This window comes from Eurypyga helias, unplaced genomic scaffold, assembly GCF_000690775.1.
Source record: "Eurypyga helias isolate BGI_N326 unplaced genomic scaffold, ASM69077v1 scaffold6793, whole genome shotgun sequence".
Taxonomy (NCBI): Eukaryota; Metazoa; Chordata; class Aves; order Eurypygiformes; family Eurypygidae; genus Eurypyga; species Eurypyga helias.
The window spans coordinates 70,671-92,516 of record NW_010239122.1 but is presented as its reverse complement, the minus strand read 5'-3'; the positions used below and the strand labels follow the sequence as shown (position 1 = coordinate 92,516).

Below are 21,846 nucleotides of genomic sequence, written 5' to 3'. Positions count from 1 at the left end.
TCAGCCCTCTTCATCGTTCACGGACACACAGATCCTCTCCCTTCCACTCCATGTGCTGTTAAGACAAAAGAATATTGTCTGCAACCTTTGTGCTTTTGATCTCCTCAAGGTGCTAAAGCATCCCTTCTGACAAAGTCTCGCACAGCCCCGACAACAAAGGTGCTGAAGGGAAAAATTACTTTATTTTCTTTCTTCTTTAGAAATTCTTTTTACAGTTTAAGAAATGAGGGTATTTTAAAAATAATTACCATCTCCAGAACAGCCCTATCCATGGTGCCACGGGCGCTGGGCGTCACAGGCTGATGGACCTCGCCACTGAAGCAGGAGTGTTGTGAACGCCTCCGATCTGTGCTCCTGGAGATCGACGGGAGAACACACACACTCGAGCATCCACTGGTTTTCTTCCCACTAGCAGCTGACACCTCTGGGTCTAAGTTAAAGCTCTTTCTGCAGCTGGTTTGGCCAGGCTCGTCGGCCAAAGGGCTGAGCAGGTCAAGCCACGCTGTATCAGATGGTGGTACTGGTGTCCGCTGCCCTCTCAAACCACATCCCATTCACCCCAAAAGGCAGGCTGGGCACAGGGAGGGAGGAGAGCAGCCAGAGCTGCTCCGTCCCTCGGAGGCTGCCCAAGGGCAGAACCCTTCGCAGAGGGGTAGGAGGCTAGCCAGGAAGCAGCTCAGCCCTCGGCAACTGAAGAACAACCGGACAACGGGTGTTTGCACACTGACCCTTTGCAACTCCTCGTGGACTGCAGCTGATGAGGATGTTGCATAAACAGAAGGGGAATGGGTATCGGCACATCAAAGTGAGGATTTTCCCAACAGAAAACAACCCACCCTCTCTCCTTTAAATGCAATTTTCCAGCCAGGCTGCAGTACACCCAAAGTGCCAGGCAACAGCCCAGGGTCTCCCAGGGCAACATGCAGGGACATATCACTGGACCTTGTGCCCAGACGTCACCTCCCCGAAGTAAAAGAGTTGGTTTCCGGACAGAGGAGATCCCAACTGAGATCTGGCTTTCAGATCCAGACCCTTCTGCAGTCCCACCTGCACAGATCCAACCAGTCTGCGGTGTTGGAGTCCCCATGGCATGCACCCTACGGACACAGAACGTTTTGCTGCCCAGTTAGGTGCCAGCACGTGCCGGGCTCTGCTCGCAGCAGGGCACAGAAGTCGAACGAGCGCTCCCCCTCCACATCCAACTCCAAAACACCCTCTGCTGTGGAGACCACAGCCACTGCCTCCCTCATCACGCTGCAGTTCCAATATATTGCTGGCATGTGCCATTTGTGATTTATCTTGAGTAGACAGCATTATAACTATTTTCATCCAGGAAGCCCTAAAAACAGGAGTGAGAGGTTAAATAAAGGCTTTACCCTTCTCCTCAATATCAAACATCAGAAAAATATAGGTAAATAGATTGAAAGACTCGATGTTAGCCCAGAAACGGAGACCAAAACTCAGCATCCAGCCCAGAGTTTGGCGAGCTTCAACCCAACCTCAGCACCCAGAGATGTCTCTCACTTTGTTCTTCCGCTGGTATCTTATATCCAAGGGATCGAATCCCCTTTCTCTGGACCCAAACAGTGCCCAGTGAGGAGTTCTGGCTGCGTAGTCGGCTGCGGTGAAAGTCTTGGAGCCGCCGCTCCTCTCGTGCTCTTGCACCAGCTCCTGGAAGCGGCCGTAGTTGATCCAGGTGTGCCACTCCCCATTCACCTTGAACTGGAAGGAAAAGAAACACGTTACTGAGCCAGGGAGCAACGGGGAGTACCACCCACCACATTCATCCCCAGACAAGCTGGGTGCATGGTAAATGGGTTACCCAGCTGTAGTCTTTTTTAATTTTCTAGCCATATTAAGGTCCGGGATAAAGCCACCCAAAAGCTAATGTAGGAAAGCTGCTTTAATAGAAAAAAAAGAAATTCAGGAGGACCAGCTACCAGCAGGTAATCTTCTTGAGGGTTTGGCTGTTGGGTGCTTTGCTAGACCCTTTAAAGCACCTGATCCTACCACCACTTCCAGCCTGCCAGGAGGAACACTTCCACGGTGCATCCCAAAGCCCACTTCCCAGGTGTGTCTGCCCTTGCTGGGTGTCATTTAGACCTGAAAGACTTTGATTTGAGGAGCTGGAAGAGCCCTGGAGCAAACGTGTACATTTGAGCACGACGCCCGGGTAACCCCCGCCTTCAATGACGGACCTTTCCCAGGCCAACCCAAGCCCCTGCTTGGAGCCTGTGACACCAACTCCAGGGCAGCCACAGCCTGGTGAAATGGTACAGGAGCAACACCAGAACCACGTGCTGTGGTGATGGGATGGGTTTGGGCAATTCTTGAAAGGGGCAACAGGGTTCTGACTGGGAGCAGGGGAAGATAAAAAGGTTTAATGACACGAATCCTCTTTCCATGTGAGAATTTTTAAGAATTGCTTATTTTGACAAGCTGAAGCAACATTTGTCTAGCAGAACTGCTCTGCTAATTTAGCAACAGCCTTGACTGAATCCTCAATTAGGATTTATCTGAGCTAAGAGCTTATTATGCACTCCATTAAAAAAAAAGAAAGCACAAAAAACAGACTGACTCCCTGCCTCTTTTTGGTGTTGGTTTTTTTTTTTTTTCTTCCCCAAAAACCTGACGGCTATGCATTTAAAATGGCATTTGACTTTCTGCCCAAGAGCTAAAAGCTTTTTTGGTTGGAAAAACTGCTGACACCTGCAAAATTTTGCAATCGAACATCGCTAATGCTAATCTATTGCTGCCTGCGTAATTACAGCGAATTCTTGCAGGAGTCATCCTCCGCACGGAGCGACGCGAGACCGCAGAGTCATAACAGCCGGGAACAAGTCTCGCCGTAAATAAACTCGCCCGACGCTCATCCTTCACGTGCCGAGGCGGAGGCTACATTTCCCCAGGGCGACGTGTCCTTCCCAGCGAGCGCAGCCACCAGCAAAGCAACAGCAGAGGAGACCACGTATGGCAGCCAACAGGATCCAGGTTCCTGAGACCTGAGCTTCCCTCCCAGAGTGTGTGGAGTTGACAAGTTCACACCACACAAGACTCCCCGCTTCCCCCAAATTTGGTTCGCTAACACTCAGCAAATTCTCGCACAAATTAAGGGGAAAACCAGCCCCAAACCCACAGGATCCAGCAAAGCCTTTAACGCACATGGGAGAGTTGCACAGCTCGAGCTGCTGAGCTTATTCCCACGATGGGTACGGAGCACCCCTAACACAGACGGGTCCCTAGGATAGCCTCGAGGCCAACGAAGAGAAACCTAGCACATAAAGAACAGAAAAGGCTGCTGAGGCTTGAACAGATAATTCAGTAAAGCCCGTTTCCTTGAAAACCAGCCGGATGCTCTAACCTCTGGGTGGGAGGGGGAGCTTGCAACAAGCTATATATAGCCCTCATACTATGGATGGGCTGGCAGCAGGGCTGGAGCTTTCATCATCCCCAGCAGCTTCAACGTCAGGATTACACGGCCACTTCCCAGCCGAGGGAAGGGGCGGTCTCGCTCGCAGAGGGGAGTCTGATGTGAGTTTCTGGGACACAATCAGACGGTTTCTCTCTTTTTAGAAGCAAACTATTTTCTCCCCACCTGTAGCATGCCATGGTTGTATCTCATGGAATGGTTTGGGTTGGAAGGGACCTTAAAGACCATCCAGTTCCAACCCCCCTGCCATGGGCAGGGACACCTTCCACTAGACCAGGTTGCTCCAAGCCTCATCCAGCCTGGCCTTGTGGTGAGCCTGTGATCTCACCACATCAGCCGTTCCTCCATGAAACCTTTGATGAGGTCAGCAGCAGAAGGAAATAAACTCAAATATCTCCCAACCCCAGTCCCAAAAACTCTCCATCACCCAGAGTCGGGCAGCTTTCGCAGGCCGCCGGAGGAAGCTCTCCCTTTTGGGATCAAACCCTCCAAGCTTGCACAAGCTGCGTGCGTTGCTCTGCATCCTGAACTTCGGCTGTTTCACCAAAGGGAGGTTTTAAGCTATTTAATTGTGATTCCATCCTGGCTCAACAGAGCTATTGAGGCTGGGGAGTTCCCCAGACAGACTCAGGTGGTGATACCGTTCCCACCAGAACAACCAAATGAAGGCTGCTTGGGATTGATTACAAAAGCAGGTTAAATAACATTAAATATTTTTAGTGCTGCAATAGCACAGCTATAAAACTCGAAGAAACAGGAGCAGTCCTTTAAGTGTGTCATGAAAAGCAATTACTTCTGCTGAGGAATAAAAAACAGACAAACAGGGGGTGGAGGGGAGAACAGCCTCCATTGCCCACAAGATTTACAGATCGGATTTTTAACAATTTTGTGATTATTCCATAGATAACAAAAGATTTAAGACTCCAAATAGTTTCACAACACCCATATAACAGGTGAGCCAATGCTAAATATCTGTGTTATTTCAGACTAACACAGTCAGGTTTTCCATTGAATTTTTCACTACCTGGTTATGTCTTTTAAGGTGATAAATACCTCGATAACAGACAAATGGCTGAAACCCTTCCCTTGGGGTTTTTCTTTCAAGCTAGCATCATTAAAAAATGCTCTTTCAGCTGGCTCTGAAGCCAGGCAGTGTTGTCTGGAAAGGCACTCACCCTCCCCAAGGGCTTTGCTTGAGCAGCCAGGTAACGCGGGAGCCAGTGCATGCCTTCCCTTGGAGCCTGTGCTCCCAAGGTCCCCGAGCTACGGTCCCCACGATCCCACCACCGACTGCTCCCCACAGACGTGGCACCGGCGCACAGCAACGCAAAACCTGCCCCATTTCTGTAGATCCTACAGCCAAAGAGCACTGCCCCAACGTGGCATTAATATGGGAAAACAAGAGGCAAAGGAAATGAGGGGAAACTCGTCACAGCCTTCAAGCCCAGAAAAGCAGATCGAGGCAGGATGTGGGAGCATTACTGGGGACATTTGTCAAGGGGTCAGGCAACTCTGCCAGGAATGTCATGGCCAGGCCCAGGGGAGCCACTGGGCAACGGTGCAAAAGGACACAGCTACCTGCCTGGGGTTGTGCTGTCCATGGACACAGCCTGTCCCTCGGTCTACAGGAAAACTAACACACCTACTGCAAGGCAATCAGGAGCCAGCACTAAAATGGAGAGCCCAGTTACCTGGGAGCATCAATAGAGCATGGCTAACACCTCCCTTTTCTCTTATAACTCACAAGAGTGGACCTGAACAGGAAATTTCTTGAAATTATCTTTTGCAGTAGGTTTACAGCTGCTCCGACTGCAGAGAGAGAAGCGTCTTGCTACAGAAACCCATCAACATTCATGAAGGAGAAGAACCACACCACACATTTCTTATCAACATATTTGCATAAGCAATTTTTTGGGGGTAAAAATGTATGCATACACTGAGGACAATACAGTAGCACAATTTACTACATTCCTCTAGACATGCATAACTGCTGAGAAATAAACACAGGGTTTATATGACGGGATAAAATACAGAAGAGAGGCAGAGACGGTGACACACGAAACACTAACACTGAAACGTGGAAGTCAGCCAAAAATCAATTAGTTTGTCCTAACAAGGATAATGTTATATTTTCTTCAGAGAAAAAGACACTAAAATGAGGAGTTTCCTCTTCATCCATTCACTCTGGTCCTTCTCTGCACAAATAAACATTTATATATTGTCAGGAAAGGACTAAACGGTACGGGCTACGCTGGAGAATAAAGCAGAGGAGTGGGGCAAAGCCGGCTGCGGCTCCTCCCAGACCTCACTCCCACTGAGCAAACCCTGGGTTGGAAGGACAGAGCTCATGTCCCCGATGAAGAGGGGACCCATCAGAAACCTTTCTCCGATGAGCTGTGCTGCAGCGCAGCATCCCTGAGGAGCAGAGGGAAGACTGGGAAGAGAAAGCAGAGCTTCGGGTCTTGCAACAGCTACTCTTTAATTACTCGAGGACAGGAAGATTTAGTAGTCAAACAAATGGATTCTTCCCCAGGCGGATGCTAAGGGTTTAATGGTTAAACACAGCGGTTTTATATGTATTTTTGAAGACCACACACACATTAAAATCCCAATCAGTGGTAAGCAGGGAAAACAGCGCGTGTTTCCGTTGCAGAGAGGCACAGAAACTGGTGTAGCATCACACAGGAGGGCAGGGAGAACCCACTGCTCCTCTGATGACTTTCCTAGTTGTTTCCAACATTTTAAAACCTAGCTTTGCCAAGTGTTTCAGTTGACACTTATTTTGGTTTGCATATAGCATGAAATGTTAAAGGAACCTTTTGCAAAAGCAAATCTCAGCAACTCAGCTTTTATAAGGCCAGCAGGTTTGATGCTTCCCAGTCCACACTTCCATGTCCCATCCTGAAAAACAAATTAAACCCAAGTGCCAGCTCTGCTCTCAGACATTCAGGCTAAGTCTTCTCCCTGCTCGAGTGTTAAAATCCCAGCTAAGCAACACAAGCCGACAGCTCACGCAGGGGGTCTGTGCTACCGGGGCGCCCCGCTCCTCTCCCCACGGAGCAGCTGGATCCAGCACTGCCTGCACGGCCCCCTCCCGGCTGCCACCCCCAAACCAAGCCCCAAGTGCCAAGAGCAACGCTGTTGTCTGGGGTTTTGGTGACCCAGGGCTGCCAGACCGTTTAGCAGACACCAAATGGAGACACCAAAAAACCCAACAAAACACCAAAAGAATTTCATGCACTAAGACTTTTTTTTTTTTTAAGGGAAGTTAACGCTTTCAGAGGCTGCAAACATCACAGTCCCCGTGCCTGCACATTGAAACACACAGATTTTAAGAAACCCAAAACACTACTACACTCCATTTAAATTCCTTCCTAAGAAGAAACCTTATCTTGGGAGAAGCAGTCTGGTTTTCAGCAGCTTTCCTTGGAATACTTTCTTTGCTGAGCTTAAACATATTCTTTTGCTATTAAGGAAAAGTATTGTTCTGGGGAGATGGAGTGTGGCTTTGCCCAGAGGTATTAAGCAGATCTATTTATTTTTAATTCCATGCTTACACATCTACACACGTGAAACCGAAAAACTTGTTTTCGGGGATATGTGCAGCCCCGTGCCAGCTGCACAGACTGCATATGCCAGGCCGGGTGAGCTCCCAGCCCATGGGGTCACTGGCCACTTGTCCCATACGGGCACACTACAGGGCTTACATTGAAGGTATTTTGAGAAAAAAAGTCTGTAGCAGAAATGCTCTTCTCCTTAGAGACCCTGAAAGCAGCTGGAACAACTCATCAGCATCAAAACGCTGCACATTTCAGCAGTCTGCAGTGATATATGCGAATATTCACATATGAATACAAAATCAAATCCATCACGGCTGCTTTTCTCGCTGGTCACAACCCAGCATGTGGTGAGGGAGGAGTTAACACCCATCAACACTGTTATCATAGAATCACAGACTGGTTTGGGTTGAAAGGGACCTTGAAGACCACCCAGTCCCACCCCCTGCCATGGGCAGGGACACCTTGCACTAGACCAGGTTGCTCCAAGCCTCATCCAGCCTGGCCTTGGACCCTTCCAGGGAGGGGGCATCCACTGTTTCTCTGGGCAACCTGTCCCAGTGCCTCCCCACCCTCAAAAATATGGAATGCTTCATGAATTTGCATGTCATTATTTCCTCTTACATTTTCACTGTCACCAAAGAGACCAGGGGACACTCACAGACCCCAGGTCTGTAGCTGTAGGACCCGCATGGGTCCTAAAGAAACAGCACAAGGCTTGCAGAAAACAGCTCTGTGAACCACATCCGCACGTTGGATGGGCCAATGCACACATCTGGATTTTCTATAATGGACAGAAGTCTCACGAGCTGTCTAGACGGTGCAGCCGGGCTCTTGCAGGCTGCAGGAACTGAAATACCGTGCGCAAAGCTGGGACGAGCAGGTTCACCCCGCACTCACCATGTCTCACTTGGCGGTCTTCGCCTTTATGATTCCCCTTCCAAAAAATAAAATCACCTCTTCCCACTCCACTTCCCAAGGTCGTTTGGTTTAGAGGCATTTAAGACGGCTGGTACCCGAAACAGGAGATGTCCGAGTGGCAGTGCCGTGTCAAACGTGTCACTCGGGAATTAGTTACCGCTCCAGTTCTGCAACGCAGCAGCTTTCAGCTACTGGTTTTCTATCCCTGGTCTCCACCCCCAGCTACTTCTCTGGGCACAACATCAAAAAGGCAGCTGGAAAAATTATTTTGATGGCTCCAAGCTTGAGCTCCTCCATTTAAATTTGAAATTGCAATAAACAAAACAGCTTTTACACTTTCACGCAGGGTATTATTAAACAGACCATATATAATGGGAGTGCAAAGCACTTACATTACGCAACTGTTATGACTATTTTCACCACCTGCCAGTGTGAAGCTCTCCAAGTCAAACATATAATCCATTGAGTTATTACACAGTTTCACACCTAATTAAGGCTCACAATTATTTAAGGCTCTCTTTGTTCGACAGTGGAAGCAACTGAACCGGAGTCACTCAGGAAAATAAGAAAGGTGGTAGATAAATTAATCTTACCAGGGTCATTTTGCTTGTTAAAAGCACTAAAAAAATTCTTTTTAATTTCCAGTTGTAACCTCAGGCTTTAGAGGGAAGAAATTAAGATCAAGCTGGTTGTTAAGTTACAAATGTGTGCAACAGAAGGCAATAACCAACCCAACAGGCCATCAGGCACGCAGGGGCGAGAGTCTCGCTACATCCCGTGTCCGTGGGGCTAAATGAAAATCTGCACAATGACACCAGAGCCCTGGGAATAACTGAGCTTCAGACACCTCAACAACAGCGCAGACTATCTACGAGCAGTTAACAGATGAAAAAGTTCCCATCAGTTTTAGATGGAAACAAAACGTAGCCTCGTGGTTACCCATTCAGTGGCTTGAGTAAGTGCTCGTTAGCAATCAGACACGTTCCAGTAGATGAAACAGCTTCCAAAGCTGGCAACTAGAATGCCTGGAAATGGGATTCGTTATTGTGTTTTCCAAGGGTGAAACAAAAAGGTGACACCAAACCAACGCCGACCCAGGCACCATCCCTAGGCCAGCACTGTACACAGCCCGTGGGACTGCTCCTCCGCGACTCGTTACCTTCTATTCATTATCTCTGATCTGGCGTGAGTTATTCTCAAGAAAAGATTCATTATTGCAGGGCTGGTTGTTTCTTCAATCCCTACCCACTGCAGAGCGGAACATCTCATCTGCCAATTAAGCCGGGGTTACATCCAGACAGTTTTAATTCCGATGGATGAAAACCGGATTACTTCAGCACAACGGTGATCTTTTAATAACTAACAGATCAGGCACAGCACAGCCCCTGTCCTATTTGGAAGGAGACAACGGAAATGAAAACAAACCTCCAGGAAGCATAACATTTCGTACTCACGCCTGGACTAAGGCTCTTCTTTGGCTCCTGAGACACCTTGTCCTCAGATGGGGAGTAACCCCATCCCCTGTATCTGCTCCGGACACGGGGACGTCGCAGCTATTTGGTGACCCTCCGACACGAAGGAGCAACCCGAGTTTGGTTTTCCCCCTGCACTGTAATGCTGTCACGGGTAGAGGGTAACCGATGGGTGAGTAAGCAGGAAACGTGATCCAAATTCTGGATCTGGGATGCTGGATCCAAGGACAGCTTGCGCCCTCCAATTGATTTCCAAGGCAGGAAGGAAATAAAGTGTGATGGACTATTTTTCTCTAATATAACCCTTGTTAGTCGATCTGCAGCTGGTAGTTAAGTGCTTCCTTTTCCTCCCTAAATATAGATGAAATGCTCAGCATGGAACAACTTCAGCGCCTTTCACCCAACCTCTCGAGCCTTCTGCAAGCGCAGCCGGGACGCACGTGAAGCCTTCGCATCCCATCTGAGCGCCCATGGAACAGACATGGGTAGTGCTGGAAAACCCAGTGGGAAGGAAAAGGCAGGTTCCCTCTTTGCTGGGAAGATTTCTTGGTTGATGGAGAGTGATGAGCACCTTTGGCCAGACTATCTCCTTTCAAAACATTTCAGTTCAAACTACCCATGAGTCCTGCCTTGGAGGTTCCCTGTGTACCCTCAGCACTGCACTTTGGTTATGGGGAGTGAAATGATTACAGGGACCTTCCTAAAAGTATCTGCCTCGGGTCATTTTGTGGGTGCCAGGCTCACCCCGCCACGCCGGAGAACACAATGCTAACCCAGACCACATCCACCTGGGAAATAAATCCAGCTGGTAAGAGGAGGGAGGTCCTGGGCACAGGACTGCCACCCACACCACGAGTGAACATCTGGATCCAGGGTATGGACTCAGAACTGCTTGTGAAGTCAGGCATTTCCATTTATTAAGGCAAAAAAGGATGACAGCCACCACTTTCTGAGCCCATCAGCCATTCATTTCACCCTGTTAACCAAGACCTTTAAAGACAGCAAAACGCAATGAGGTTTCAGGACTATTCCCTGGGCTATGCATGGATAACTGACCCAGAAAACAATCCCAGCACCACCGGGCAGAGGCAGGGATGCTCACACACACTAGCAGCGTTGCTAAGGACCAGGGTGAGCAGCAGCACACCACACCGACTGCACTAACGAGAAACTTCTGGCTGTAAAGCAACAGAGAGAACATGGCGAGAAAACAACCCACTTGCAAAAGTAAGGTAGATATTTAAATTAACGTAACAGGAGATAATTGGCAGGCCAGCATTTGGACACAACAGAGGGGGTTTTAAACACACATGTAAAGCAAATTCAGCAAAGCGGGACAGAGGGTTTTATTCTGGAAATTATCAGGGTGCTAACTTTCATTCAAAAAAATCTTTGCTGCAAGGCAGCTGCAGCACATTCCCCCTTTTTTCAGCACTGGTTATGGTCGTCTTGAGGAAACATTTATTGTTATAGCCCAGGAAAAGCAGCTGCTTAAGGCCTCTCTCTGGAAAAGTTAATTCAAGCAACTGTTAAATTATAAAGTTGTCGCTGTCTCAGTATCTCAGCCAGTTAGTTCAAAAGTGCTGGAATTAATTCATTTTTTTGTACCATGGTGTTCATAGAATTTGCTACAAAGCAAATATAATTACTCAGGAATTTAGCATTGGACACCTCTCAAGGAGGGATGGAAACCAGGATGCAGTGGGGAGCAGAAAGCTAGGAGGAAGATGCAGAAAAGGCAGGGAAGAGGAATTCTCCCACCCATGGGTGCCCAGATCAAGCTAAGGGAGGGCTGCACTCAATCCTGGCTGTCCTCCCCTGTCTTTCAGGCTTAAGCACCTGATACCCAGTTAGCCTCCCAAAGAACCTGGAAATACCAGTAACTACTGGGTTTTCAGGTCACAGTGAGCAGGGCACAGACGTTCTCAGTGTTATTTTATAAGGCTCTGTGAAGGGTATCTAGAAAACAAATATTTTGCTGTAAGGCTTCAGTTTATGAGACTTTTTAAACTCTCCTGGTATAGTGCAGGAGCGCCAGATCCAAAGCTTTCCAAGGTTAGGTGGGAAACATCTCGCTTTCCCAGACTCACCGAGTCCTGAAGGCTTTCCCAAGCACCTCACCGGTAACTGCAGAAAGGCACTTGGAGACCAGGAAACCACTTCTGGTCAGCCGGGGGGGGGGAAAGGGTGTGTGTGTGTGTGGGAAGAGACTTGGAAGCCCAACGGTAGCTAAGATACAGAAGTACCCCAGAAATGCAACAGCTCCTCTCTCTCTATCATCTCTTGATTTCCTGACAAAATAACACCAAATACACACAAACTGCAGTTTTTTCCACCTAAAATCCCTTTTTCTACCTCAATCCCTGGCCTTAAGAGACTTCAGACCCAAAGTCCTACTGTTCATCAAGTAATCAGGTCCCAGCCAATGATTCTCTGTAAATCAGGGAGCAGAGGCTGCAAGCACGGTACCTTATTTCTCACACATTTCCCGGCTTTTGTACAGGCTGGCATTTCAACACTGGAGTTGGAAATTATTAATATGAGCGTTGTTTGAACGCCTCTATCTCAGACCTAGAAGAACACAGTGAAATCAATCACATTTCCTAATGATTTTTATTACTGTCTTCCTGCAACTCCTTAACTTTTAAGGATACCATTGATTTTGCAATTACTCACTACAGTTTGATTGTTCCCAGAGCACAGGTTTTCTGCAAATAATGTACACTGACAAATTTTATTCTCCACTAGAGCCTGAAATTCAGAATTAAATGTAATAGAAATAAATTTATTTTTTATTAGTTATTTTAGTACCGAGTATAGATTGTTTCCAAAAGACGCCCTCTCTTAATGGCTTTGGAAAGCAAAGCAGCTGCTGAATTCTTCTGGGCCGGTATCAATCTTGTTTCTAACGGTGTTACTTAAATTACACATCGCTAAGTTAGTGGCAGTCGTTTACTTTCCTTCCCTGTGCCCTTCACCTTAGAACGGGAAATAATATTTTGCATTGAAGGATTTACACTGGCACAGTTGCCAGTGGCAACCACTAAGACGGAGACTGTAAATAAAGAAACTTTAAGGTGAGTTAAAACAAAACGGGTGCCAGGTATCCCAGTTTTTTCTGTTTCTTTACAGCTGTTCCCATAAAACTGCAAATTGCAAAGGCAAGCAAGAGTTTTGTAACTGCGCAAAGTTGCCAAGCATGAGACTGTAGTAATTTTTAAACACGGATTTAAAACATTTCAGATCTTTTGCAAAGTGGTGATTTTAACCAGTTATTCACCTCACGTGGAAAGCCCTACACCACCCCTCGCTAAACCAGCCCCTTTTAAGCGAGGGACGCGAGCGCACTCCTGACTTCAGAAACACAAGCAAAGAATATGCAAAGAGCAAGTCCCCACAATTAGCATAACTAGTTGCCTAGCTAGCACATTATTACACACTTTTCTCATCTTTCTATTAAGCTTTTCCGAAGCTCAGACAGCCAAATTGTACTTGATATTTCTCATAGCCTGCATTCTTATATAGTTTTAATATTTTTGCATTTCACTTGTATTTCAGATTGTGTTGATGGCTTTCATGAAGGAACCCAAGTTTCAAACCAAACACTTCACACACAGGCAGCTGAGCTGCGTTTGGCCTGCGAAGCACCCCAGTAACATAAAGGGATGCCGGACTGGTGTCAGAAGGCAACACCACCACCTCTTCCCCATCGTTAGGTTGGAGAATGCGTTTAATTGTTCTAGCTGCTTCATTCTGCTCCCACAGCAAGGCAGCTTCAGTTCAAAAGGAAAGCATCCTCCGTTAACATCCACATATCAATGCATTTTCCCAAAATTATTTCTTCAAAGGAAGAAAAATACATTATCTTAACCCCGGTTGAAAGGAAGGAGGTCTACACCTCTGGCAGGTATCTCACAGATCCAGAAGAGGGAAAACACACCCCACGCCAACTCTGGTGTAACTTCCTTAGCAAGCTGTCTATGCCACTGAAAACCCTCATGGAAATACAGCCAGCTGCAACCTGCAGCCGCTTCGGTAACTCCACAGCTCTCTTTGCAATACAATCCATGCTTTTCCCCACCCCCAAAACATATCCAGCTAACTCCAGAGAGAAAAGGTGTTGGAACAAGGCAATTGTGCAACACCTCCAAGGAGAAGAGAGTGCCTGGTCACACACCCTGGCACAGACTCACCTTCTTGTGAGCTATCAGGAGACAGTTTGAGTGTTCATGCTCGCAAGCAATTTCATAGTCGGGGATGAGGTCGGCCAGCTCCTGGACGAAGCGCACCACCTCCTCGTGCCAGGGGACGTTGGCCATGGTGAGGTTGCTGGCCGAGCTTTCACCGCAGTACGTCACGCCCTGAGAAGAAACAAGAAAACCATCGCTGTCGGTTTAAATCTTCACAAGCTCAGGGCAGTGCTGGCACATCAGCCACAGCAAACCCTGAAAACACCCTGCTTCACACTGTACCTTATGGAAAGGTAACAAATTTGGAGATGGCATCAAAAATCAGCCTCCTCCCTTGATGGCACATCACCAAACCACTGTGTGCCCAGGCTTCCCCAGCAGCAAAACACAGGTTGGTCTTCATAGAATCACAGAATGGTTAGGGTTGGAAGGGACCTTAAAGATCATCTAGTTCCAACCCCCCTGCCATGGGCAGGGACACCTTCCACTAGACCAGGTTGCTCAAAGCAAGGGCCATGGCCCTTGATACTGAGGGCCATGAGCTAGATACAAAAATAACACTGGCACAGTCAAACCCAGTCAGTAAACACACAGATTATTTTTCAGGGCTGAGTACACAAGCAAACACCCCAAAATAAAAAGGCATTTGTAAAAACTCCCTCCAGCTCATCTCGCTCTTACTATCTTTTGCTTAAATTAATTCAGTAAATACTGAGGAACTGTTTGGAAAAAGTCCATCTCTGCCTGCGCCTCCCGCTCACGCAGAGGGAGGGTGAAAATCCAAGCTTAAGTTGGTGCTGTAGAGGAACTCTTATTGTTTACTGATGAGTAGAACTGACTTGATGACATTAAAAAAGCAGCTTGTGTTGGTTTTGGTCAAAGGCCACCAGAACAATTGAGGGATTTCTATAATCCTACCACTCCACAAAGAGTCCATGCCGCTTCGTGGAACGCCGAGAGCTGAAGTGATCACCCCAGAGCAAACCTCCACAGGCAACATCGTGGGGGGTTTTTTACAAGACTGATTTGCACTGATTGCGGATCTCCCACCCGATGCTGTCTGCCAGCTGAAAGGCCAGCACCATCGCTCCTGTGCCCCTCAAGCCTCCCTCGCTCCTCATCTCCCCTGGCTTGGCAGAAAAGGTCACAGAGCGCTGGCACGTTGTATCTGCACACGCAGAAAGCTAAGTCATGACGTGATGAGCACCACGAGCATCCCCTGGGCAGGGCACGGAGAGCAGTTTCCCACCTCTCATTGGCCCGCAAAGCTCTGTAGCTCACTCGTGTGAACCGGCAGCAGCACGAGCCTTCGGAGAATCTGCTTTTCTGACCATTTTCTGGAAGGGCACTCGAAAGTAGTTGCTAATTTAGGAGTGGCATTGGTCAAAAGACAACTCCATCTCAGATTTAAGTGTATGAAGTCAGCAGAGATACTGGGTTCTTGCTCTCCAGCTCCCTTCCCAACCACCTGGTACAGCAAACAGACCACAAGAGAGCACATCAGAGCGGGACACGCATGCCTGCTGTGCCCTCACAAAGCCAAGGCACGAGCACTTGGGTGATTTTCTTGCAACAGAAGCTGAGGTCCCCTGGGTCACTCCAGTGCCCACCCCCTGCAGCAGCCAGCTCCACGCACCGCAACAATCCCTGCCCAGGGAATGCAACCCCCCCAGTTCCCCTACACCCCATGCCACCCAACTTTAGCCTCATCACTGACACCAGCTGCTCTTAATTTGAAGATTTGATCTCTTGAACCTCCTGAATTACTGATTTAGTCTCAGCCATGTCCTCAAATTCACTATTGCCTTGCTCGATCTTTAATTACGTTAGTAAAATAAATTAGCTCAGCAGCTTCCTGAGATGTATTTTTGCTTATTCTTCCCTTCTTTCTTTGCAGATAAAGTTCACTAAAGGCTCATCCAACTGGGTGAACCTGTGGTATCACAACACAGGCCACACTGACACTCAACAGGGCAAACACACAAGAAACAGCTTTTCGCCTAGACAAAAGCCCAACTCCTCTGAACCTCTCTAGGTGGTTTCATCACCTTTGCTCTTTGGCTGAGCTATTTTATTCCAGTCACAAAAACCCATCAAGCACCAGTCTTCAAAACAGAGCACACACAATTTTATGGATGATTATGTTTCACGTTCTCATGTTTTTCCCTCTGTGAAGAACACTTCTACGTCTTTTAAATGTCATTTGCATCCACGCTGTGTTTACGGCACCCGGTCCCAGCTGAGCCTGCACCCCCAATTCACCTACACCGAAGGTGAACACATCACATCCAGCAATAAAGAGACAGATCCTTTGCAAACACTTAAAATTAGAGCAAGGTGAACCACGCAGTGCTTAAATAGGGCTAAAAAAGGAAGAGACTAGTGCTAATTAGAAGCTGTACAGGTTTTGGAAGCAATTACTTTCTCGCTGGTAAATTTATGAGGAACTTCCTCTATTAATCTGCCCAAGCAAAGGATATTAGAGCCGCGCGCCATCACTCCGAGCCAGCGTGGAAACAGGCTGACTGTGCACAACCGCAGACAAGTCAGGGGAGTGCTAAACAGGGAAGCACATTAATTTTTTTAGCCCGTCTCTGAAAGCCTTAAGAAGATTTTAAACGTTCCTGTATTAGAGCAGCCAGCCACGCAAATAACAGGATACGTATCTCCAAAGTTCAGCTGCACAGATGCAGCTCCATACAGCAATATTTTTCCCCACGTTCATTATACAGATTATGATTTGAGCAGCATGAAAAATGTATGACTACAGAGGGGGGAAATTCTTAGGAAGATACAACATGAGTCATTCTTTTAATAAACTTCAAAAGGTATCATTTATAAGCAAAGAAAGCACAGAGGCAAATGGAAGAACTAAGTTCTCGGACGGCTGATTAATTCACAAGCACAAATCAATGAAAATCAGCTTAGCAGCACACCGAATGAAAGCCCATCAGCTTTCAGCTTCCCCAACTTCTTAAAACTTGAGTTAATTAACGGTGCTGATACCACTTTAAAAATGTGAACAGTTGATTAGGGCAGCCAGGTTATATTTTTCTGTAATACACCAAGACAGTTATTAAGACATCAAGTATTAAAAAAGAAGCCATTCTATTGTACACCCTAAGCTCTTACACCTACTTCCCTGCAGTAGCAACATCAACGACGCTGCCTCTTAATTAGTCTTTAATAAGGGTGCTTTTAGAATCCTAATCATGCCACGTAGCCCTGGCCAAATAACTCAAAAGACAGAAGCCTTCTGAAGAGCATCTCTCTATTCCTGGTTACGCCAGTGCGAATCCAGAGCAGCCTCGCTGGACGTGCTCTGGATTTCCGTGCCGCTGTAATGGAGCAGAGCGAGCACAAGTGGATTTAAGCAACGCCTCGTGCCAAGATGATTGTCGCTGCAGTGAGAAGTACATTTCTTCCACTGCGACCTGGCTCCTTGCCGGAGATCCCGACAGCCAGCAATCATTTTAATCCACAAGGCTATGAAGGAAAGATTACGGGGGAACTAAATATGACAGTGCTTTGTTTCTCAGCTCTGAAACTCTAGGCTTCCCAACTTAATTACCAAACAAGAGAAGTTTCTTAACTCTTAGCCCACAAATTATAAATCTGTTTAATTGAGGCTCGCGTGAATTAACAGAAGAACAAAGTGTCGGCCAAGCTGCTGAGTGACAGAGCCACTGTTTAAAAACTGGGGCAGCCCTGACCCGAGACAAATATAAAAAGCCTCAAATGACATGTTGATAGATTGCACACTGCAATAAAAATGCTTATGATCCGAGCATCAGCACTGTCCAAATTACATACACCAGCTCTCATGCACGTCTGCTCCTTGCTGGAGTGGATTCGGGCTCATTGGCTGTTTTTAATAATCGCTTTCAAGTTGATTTAACAAAGGACACTGGTTTATTTGTGTCAGTTAAATCTGAAAAGCGGGAATGGAAATAGTTAGTTATGCAGCATAACCCCAATATTTCACACCAGCTCTCCAGATGCACCACACGTATGGCTACATGCAGATCGGCTACAGGGGACCATAAATCTTCAGCGACTCCCTTGAAGCCAAAGGAGTCCTCCTGTAAAAGCTCCACTCTGAAATGCTGGGCGCAGCCTTTCATTCCAGCCCTTCCAAAATGAGCCATATAGATACTGAGAGAGAAACGGCCACTGGTAAATCACTCACCCCCTGCTCCTTCCGCCCAGAGAAAGAGCAAATGCACCGAGGGAGGTGGGAGGAGTAGAAGGACTTCAGACTGGAAGGCAGGAGGTGAATGTTCAGCCAGTGACCCGCTTTGCCACTCCTACCCTGCCTCAGTTTCCCCAGCTGCAAAACACAGTGCAGTGCTAGCCCTCCGCCTGCAGGCAAGCACTCGGAGCCAGAGACAGAAAGGTATTATTACAGACGGGTAGTGGAGCACAGTGACACTGGGCCATCACACACAACCAGTCCCCACGTGCTCTCTACTTTCCACAGCTTCCCTTAGTCATATCCAAAAGCCTCACAAACCTAATGCAATTTCCATGCCCTGTGCTTCCTACTTATTCTAGATAAGAATCTTTATCAAAATGCAAAATAATAGATGATAACAATCCATTTCAGCTTGGATTTTCATCAGGCTTATATTTGCACCCAAGCCCAGTGCTGGACCGCAAAAATTCCTCCTCAGTTTCAGAAATGTATTTGTATCAAACCCTGTGCTCAGACTAGAGGCTGACTTTTCAATGAAACTGTGCAGCAGGGTCACTAAATTCAAAATTTGATCATTCACCCGTGTTTGCAATGAAACTTGTTATTGAGCCTCACTATGTACTCACAGCGGGAAAAACCCCACTGATGTCAAGCCAAACTCCTCAGACACATCTATTAGTAACTCGTACCCTTTAGCTGGATGAACAGAAAGAGAAGCTGGGTGCCTGCCTGTCACCCACTGATGCTTGAGGAAAGGAGCACCTTTCAGCAGGCCCTACCCACAGGCAGTTTTCCAGGGCAACAGGGAATCATCCAGCAGAGCCAGACCCCTCCTATGCCCGACTGCCCTGCAGCTCTCCAGCACGATGGGGAGGAGGCACAGCCCCGGCCACAGCTCCTGACAGCCCTGCCACTGCCCACCTCAGACCATCCACGCCTCGTGTCTTGTCCTCAGACCCATGTCTTGCAGTGGAGAGGACATTAAGTGGCCAATGATGGTTTGGTTTTTCTTTTCAAGCTCGGAATTTATACACTGACTTATTTTACAGCAGGCACTAGGATGGAGATGTTTTTAACTTCACCTTCTCTTCATCTAAATGCAGACTGGAATGGCAGCAAGACTCTGAATAGCTTTTTGACAGGTGGGGGCAATGGCCTCTTGCTGCATGCAATTAAAAACTCATTAAAGCAGAGCTTATTTCCCTCATTATTTTCAGCACTTAAATAATCTTTACTGTTTAATATGACAAGACTGAGCAGACTGGGACAGATCCTTCCCTCTGGTCCTTCCTTCCAGACATTTACATGGTCATTGTAATTCCACAGCAAAGCCTCAAACACCAAGAACAGGAGCTGCAGGCCCAGAATACCATCCTTTGCTCCGCTGGACACGGAGCCCAGCCACCAACACGAGCTCGGCGAGAGGGTGCTGCGCTGGAGCTGCAGGATAATCATCAGGGACAAGTGCTATCAAGTGGCTGAAGGCTGATTTCATGAAGGCCTGAGGAAATTCTGTGCATCTCCCCTCTGCCCAAGTCCTGCCCTCAGGTATGTAAGGCACAAGCAGCACTCCAACAAAGGCCAGGTCAGGCAGGCTTTTCTGTTCCTTCCTTAAATTAAAACAGATGGAGAGAAGCAGCAAGGCTCTGCTCAGGCAGGAAGCAAAAGCTGCAAGATGAAGCTTCACTTCAGCAAATACAGACTGCTTCCCTGGGGATGCCATTCCCTGCAGCTCTGACCTCAGCAACTGGGTCTCCCGCCCCACTGCGGAAGCGGCTCCAAAACCATCAGCCGTGTTTGCAAGGCTGGGCGCTTGACGTGCACGCTTGCACACGCACAACCTCAGAGCCACTGACAGCGCAGAGAGGATACGCGGACGCAGCCAGGATTGAACGTGGAAGCGTGCCCAGCTGCTCCGTGATCCGTCTGCAGAGAGCAAAGGTCAAGACTGGGCTTCTGTGCGCTCCCCTGGCCTTGCACCGCCGTGACCCCGCAGAACACGCCACTCGCACGCCTGGTTGAGTCTCCCGGGACCCACTTCCATTTCACACGAAAATCCTTTTGCCCCTTCGGTTTAAGGAGGAACATAAAGGCAAAATACAGCATGTCAACACAAGCCTCTGGCTTTTAAAACAAAGAAGGTAACATTGCAAAAAGAGGAGTTGCAGTTTTGAGGTCTTAGACACGACAACGAACTTTGTACGACTATGAGGACATTAAAACTGACTAAGCAATAAAGAAAATTGATGCGTATTTAATAGCCACGGGGTGATTCTTCCTTTACTTGGGTTTTACACAAGGGTAATCAAGGCTAATTTCTATTGGCTTAAATAGGAGAATAGGGTCCCACAGAGTTACACCGCCATAAGATACTCATGTAAATGAGAACAAGTATTAAGCCCTGCAAGAATCTAAATCTCTACCCACTCCACCCTGCGAGCAACGGGGGATTAGCTACATTCATTTTAAATGGACGTCATTTATCTCAAGTATTTAACCAGAAAATCCCGCTGAGATGAGCCTCGTTTTCTGGCAGATGCTTTGCAGCATCTTGTAATTTTTTATTTGCTTTAAGCAGGACCTGGTCTTTGCATTTTTAACCTATCACACTGGGGTTTGGGGAAGAAACAGCACTAGACTCTGTCCACATGCCAAATAGATTCTTCAATATGCTTCATGCTCAAAGGAACTCAAGAAATTACTTGTAATCAAAAATATCAAGGCTTTTGGGGAAAATCCCAAGGTTACGAACGCTGTGTGAACATGACAACTGCTGGGGCTGGACGAAGGGTCGGTTACACACAGACAGGAGATCCTGTCCACGCGCAGATCAAGGCAGAGGGCAGGAAAGGGAGCAGGGACAGCAACAGTGACTGCTAGATCTGAATGTACCTCAACCCCACCTGTCCTCCTGAGGGTCTGACTTTAACTCCTGACTTTCCATACCATTGTATCAAGCATCACCTTGAATGCGGTGGGATTACATCGGTGTGATTGTGATCACTGCCCACACGACTGCAAACCCACGGGCTCTGGAGGTTGACACAGCCTCTCTTCTCCTGTCCTGTGCCGAGAAGGAGATCTGCTCCCTTGTACTCCAGAGCAGTCAAACACCGCAGGGACAGAGAACCCAGCTCTTTGCTTCACACTGCAGGTGCATGGGCAGAAGCGACAAAGCACCCTGAAGCATTCTCGACCCCAGTCAGCTCAACAGTCCATCTCCAATGCCTCGGAAACCGCTGCAGCCGCCAGCTGTACCAGTGATCCTGCCGTGAGAGAAGGCTGGTCTCTTTACAGGTAGAGCATTGGAGAAGAGCTTTGCAGGCCAGGATTAATGATGATCAGATAAAAACTAGCTGTCTGCAGAACACACAGCTGAATGCAAAGGAGAATAACATACTAATTTAGTTAGGTCAGCCCACGGGATAAGGGTCTGAGGGCAGGCACAGCAGCAACACGAATGTCTCCAGCAGTGTGGGGGGCACACCACCCCACCAGCAATCACTCAACACTTTAGAGAAGGACAGCAAAGCGAGGAAGCCATCCTTAAAGCGGCATCCCCTCTGTCAGCCTCTCCTGTTGGTACCAGGCTGGACTCTCACCACCCTGCAGCAACACCACTCCTCGCTCATCAGCCACTCCAGAACCCGCCGCTTATTCCTTCCCTCCTGAAAAGGGAAAAAACCCATCCCATGCTCGAGGTGAGAAACCACGCAATTCTCTCGCATTTCCAAGTCAGGAGACAGCGCAGCGAGAGGAGAAAGCCACTGCGCCTCCCTACCGAGCCAAGCCTTCCACGCTCTAGAAACACTGCTGTTCAGTGGGAACTGGCAGATGAAACTACGCGACACAAATACGGCCACTGACTGGGCTAATGCTATATTTAGTGTGAGCTGCTTCCCCTCTGCAGAGCACCAGGTGCCCACCTTTCGGAACATTACATTGGCTCTACAGAGGCAAAGAAGAAAGGCAACTTTGTTAAACCCCCTCCACGTGCTCTCACATAAAAACATCCCATATAAAAATCTGTGAGCTAGACCTTTCGTCCAACTTCGGGTTTACCTAAAGAGAACCTCACGTC

The 21,846-nt window shown here is 47.8% G+C and overlaps 1 protein-coding gene across 1 annotated transcript in view; it reads right to left on the bottom strand.

The window, feature by feature from the left end:
- Nucleotides 1–1,500: 1,500 nt before the first annotated feature.
- Nucleotides 1,501–21,846, bottom strand: part of TYW1 (tRNA-yW synthesizing protein 1 homolog (S. cerevisiae)) — a 90,020-nt gene continuing 69,674 nt past the window's right edge. The window contains exons 14-15 of the mRNA XM_010148033.1: nucleotides 13,574–13,741; nucleotides 1,501–1,722 (exon numbers count right to left, since the gene is read on the bottom strand). Of these exons, the coding sequence (XP_010146335.1) occupies nucleotides 1,501–1,722; nucleotides 13,574–13,741 (390 nt within the window). The remainder of the gene's footprint in view (nucleotides 1,723–13,573; nucleotides 13,742–21,846) is intronic.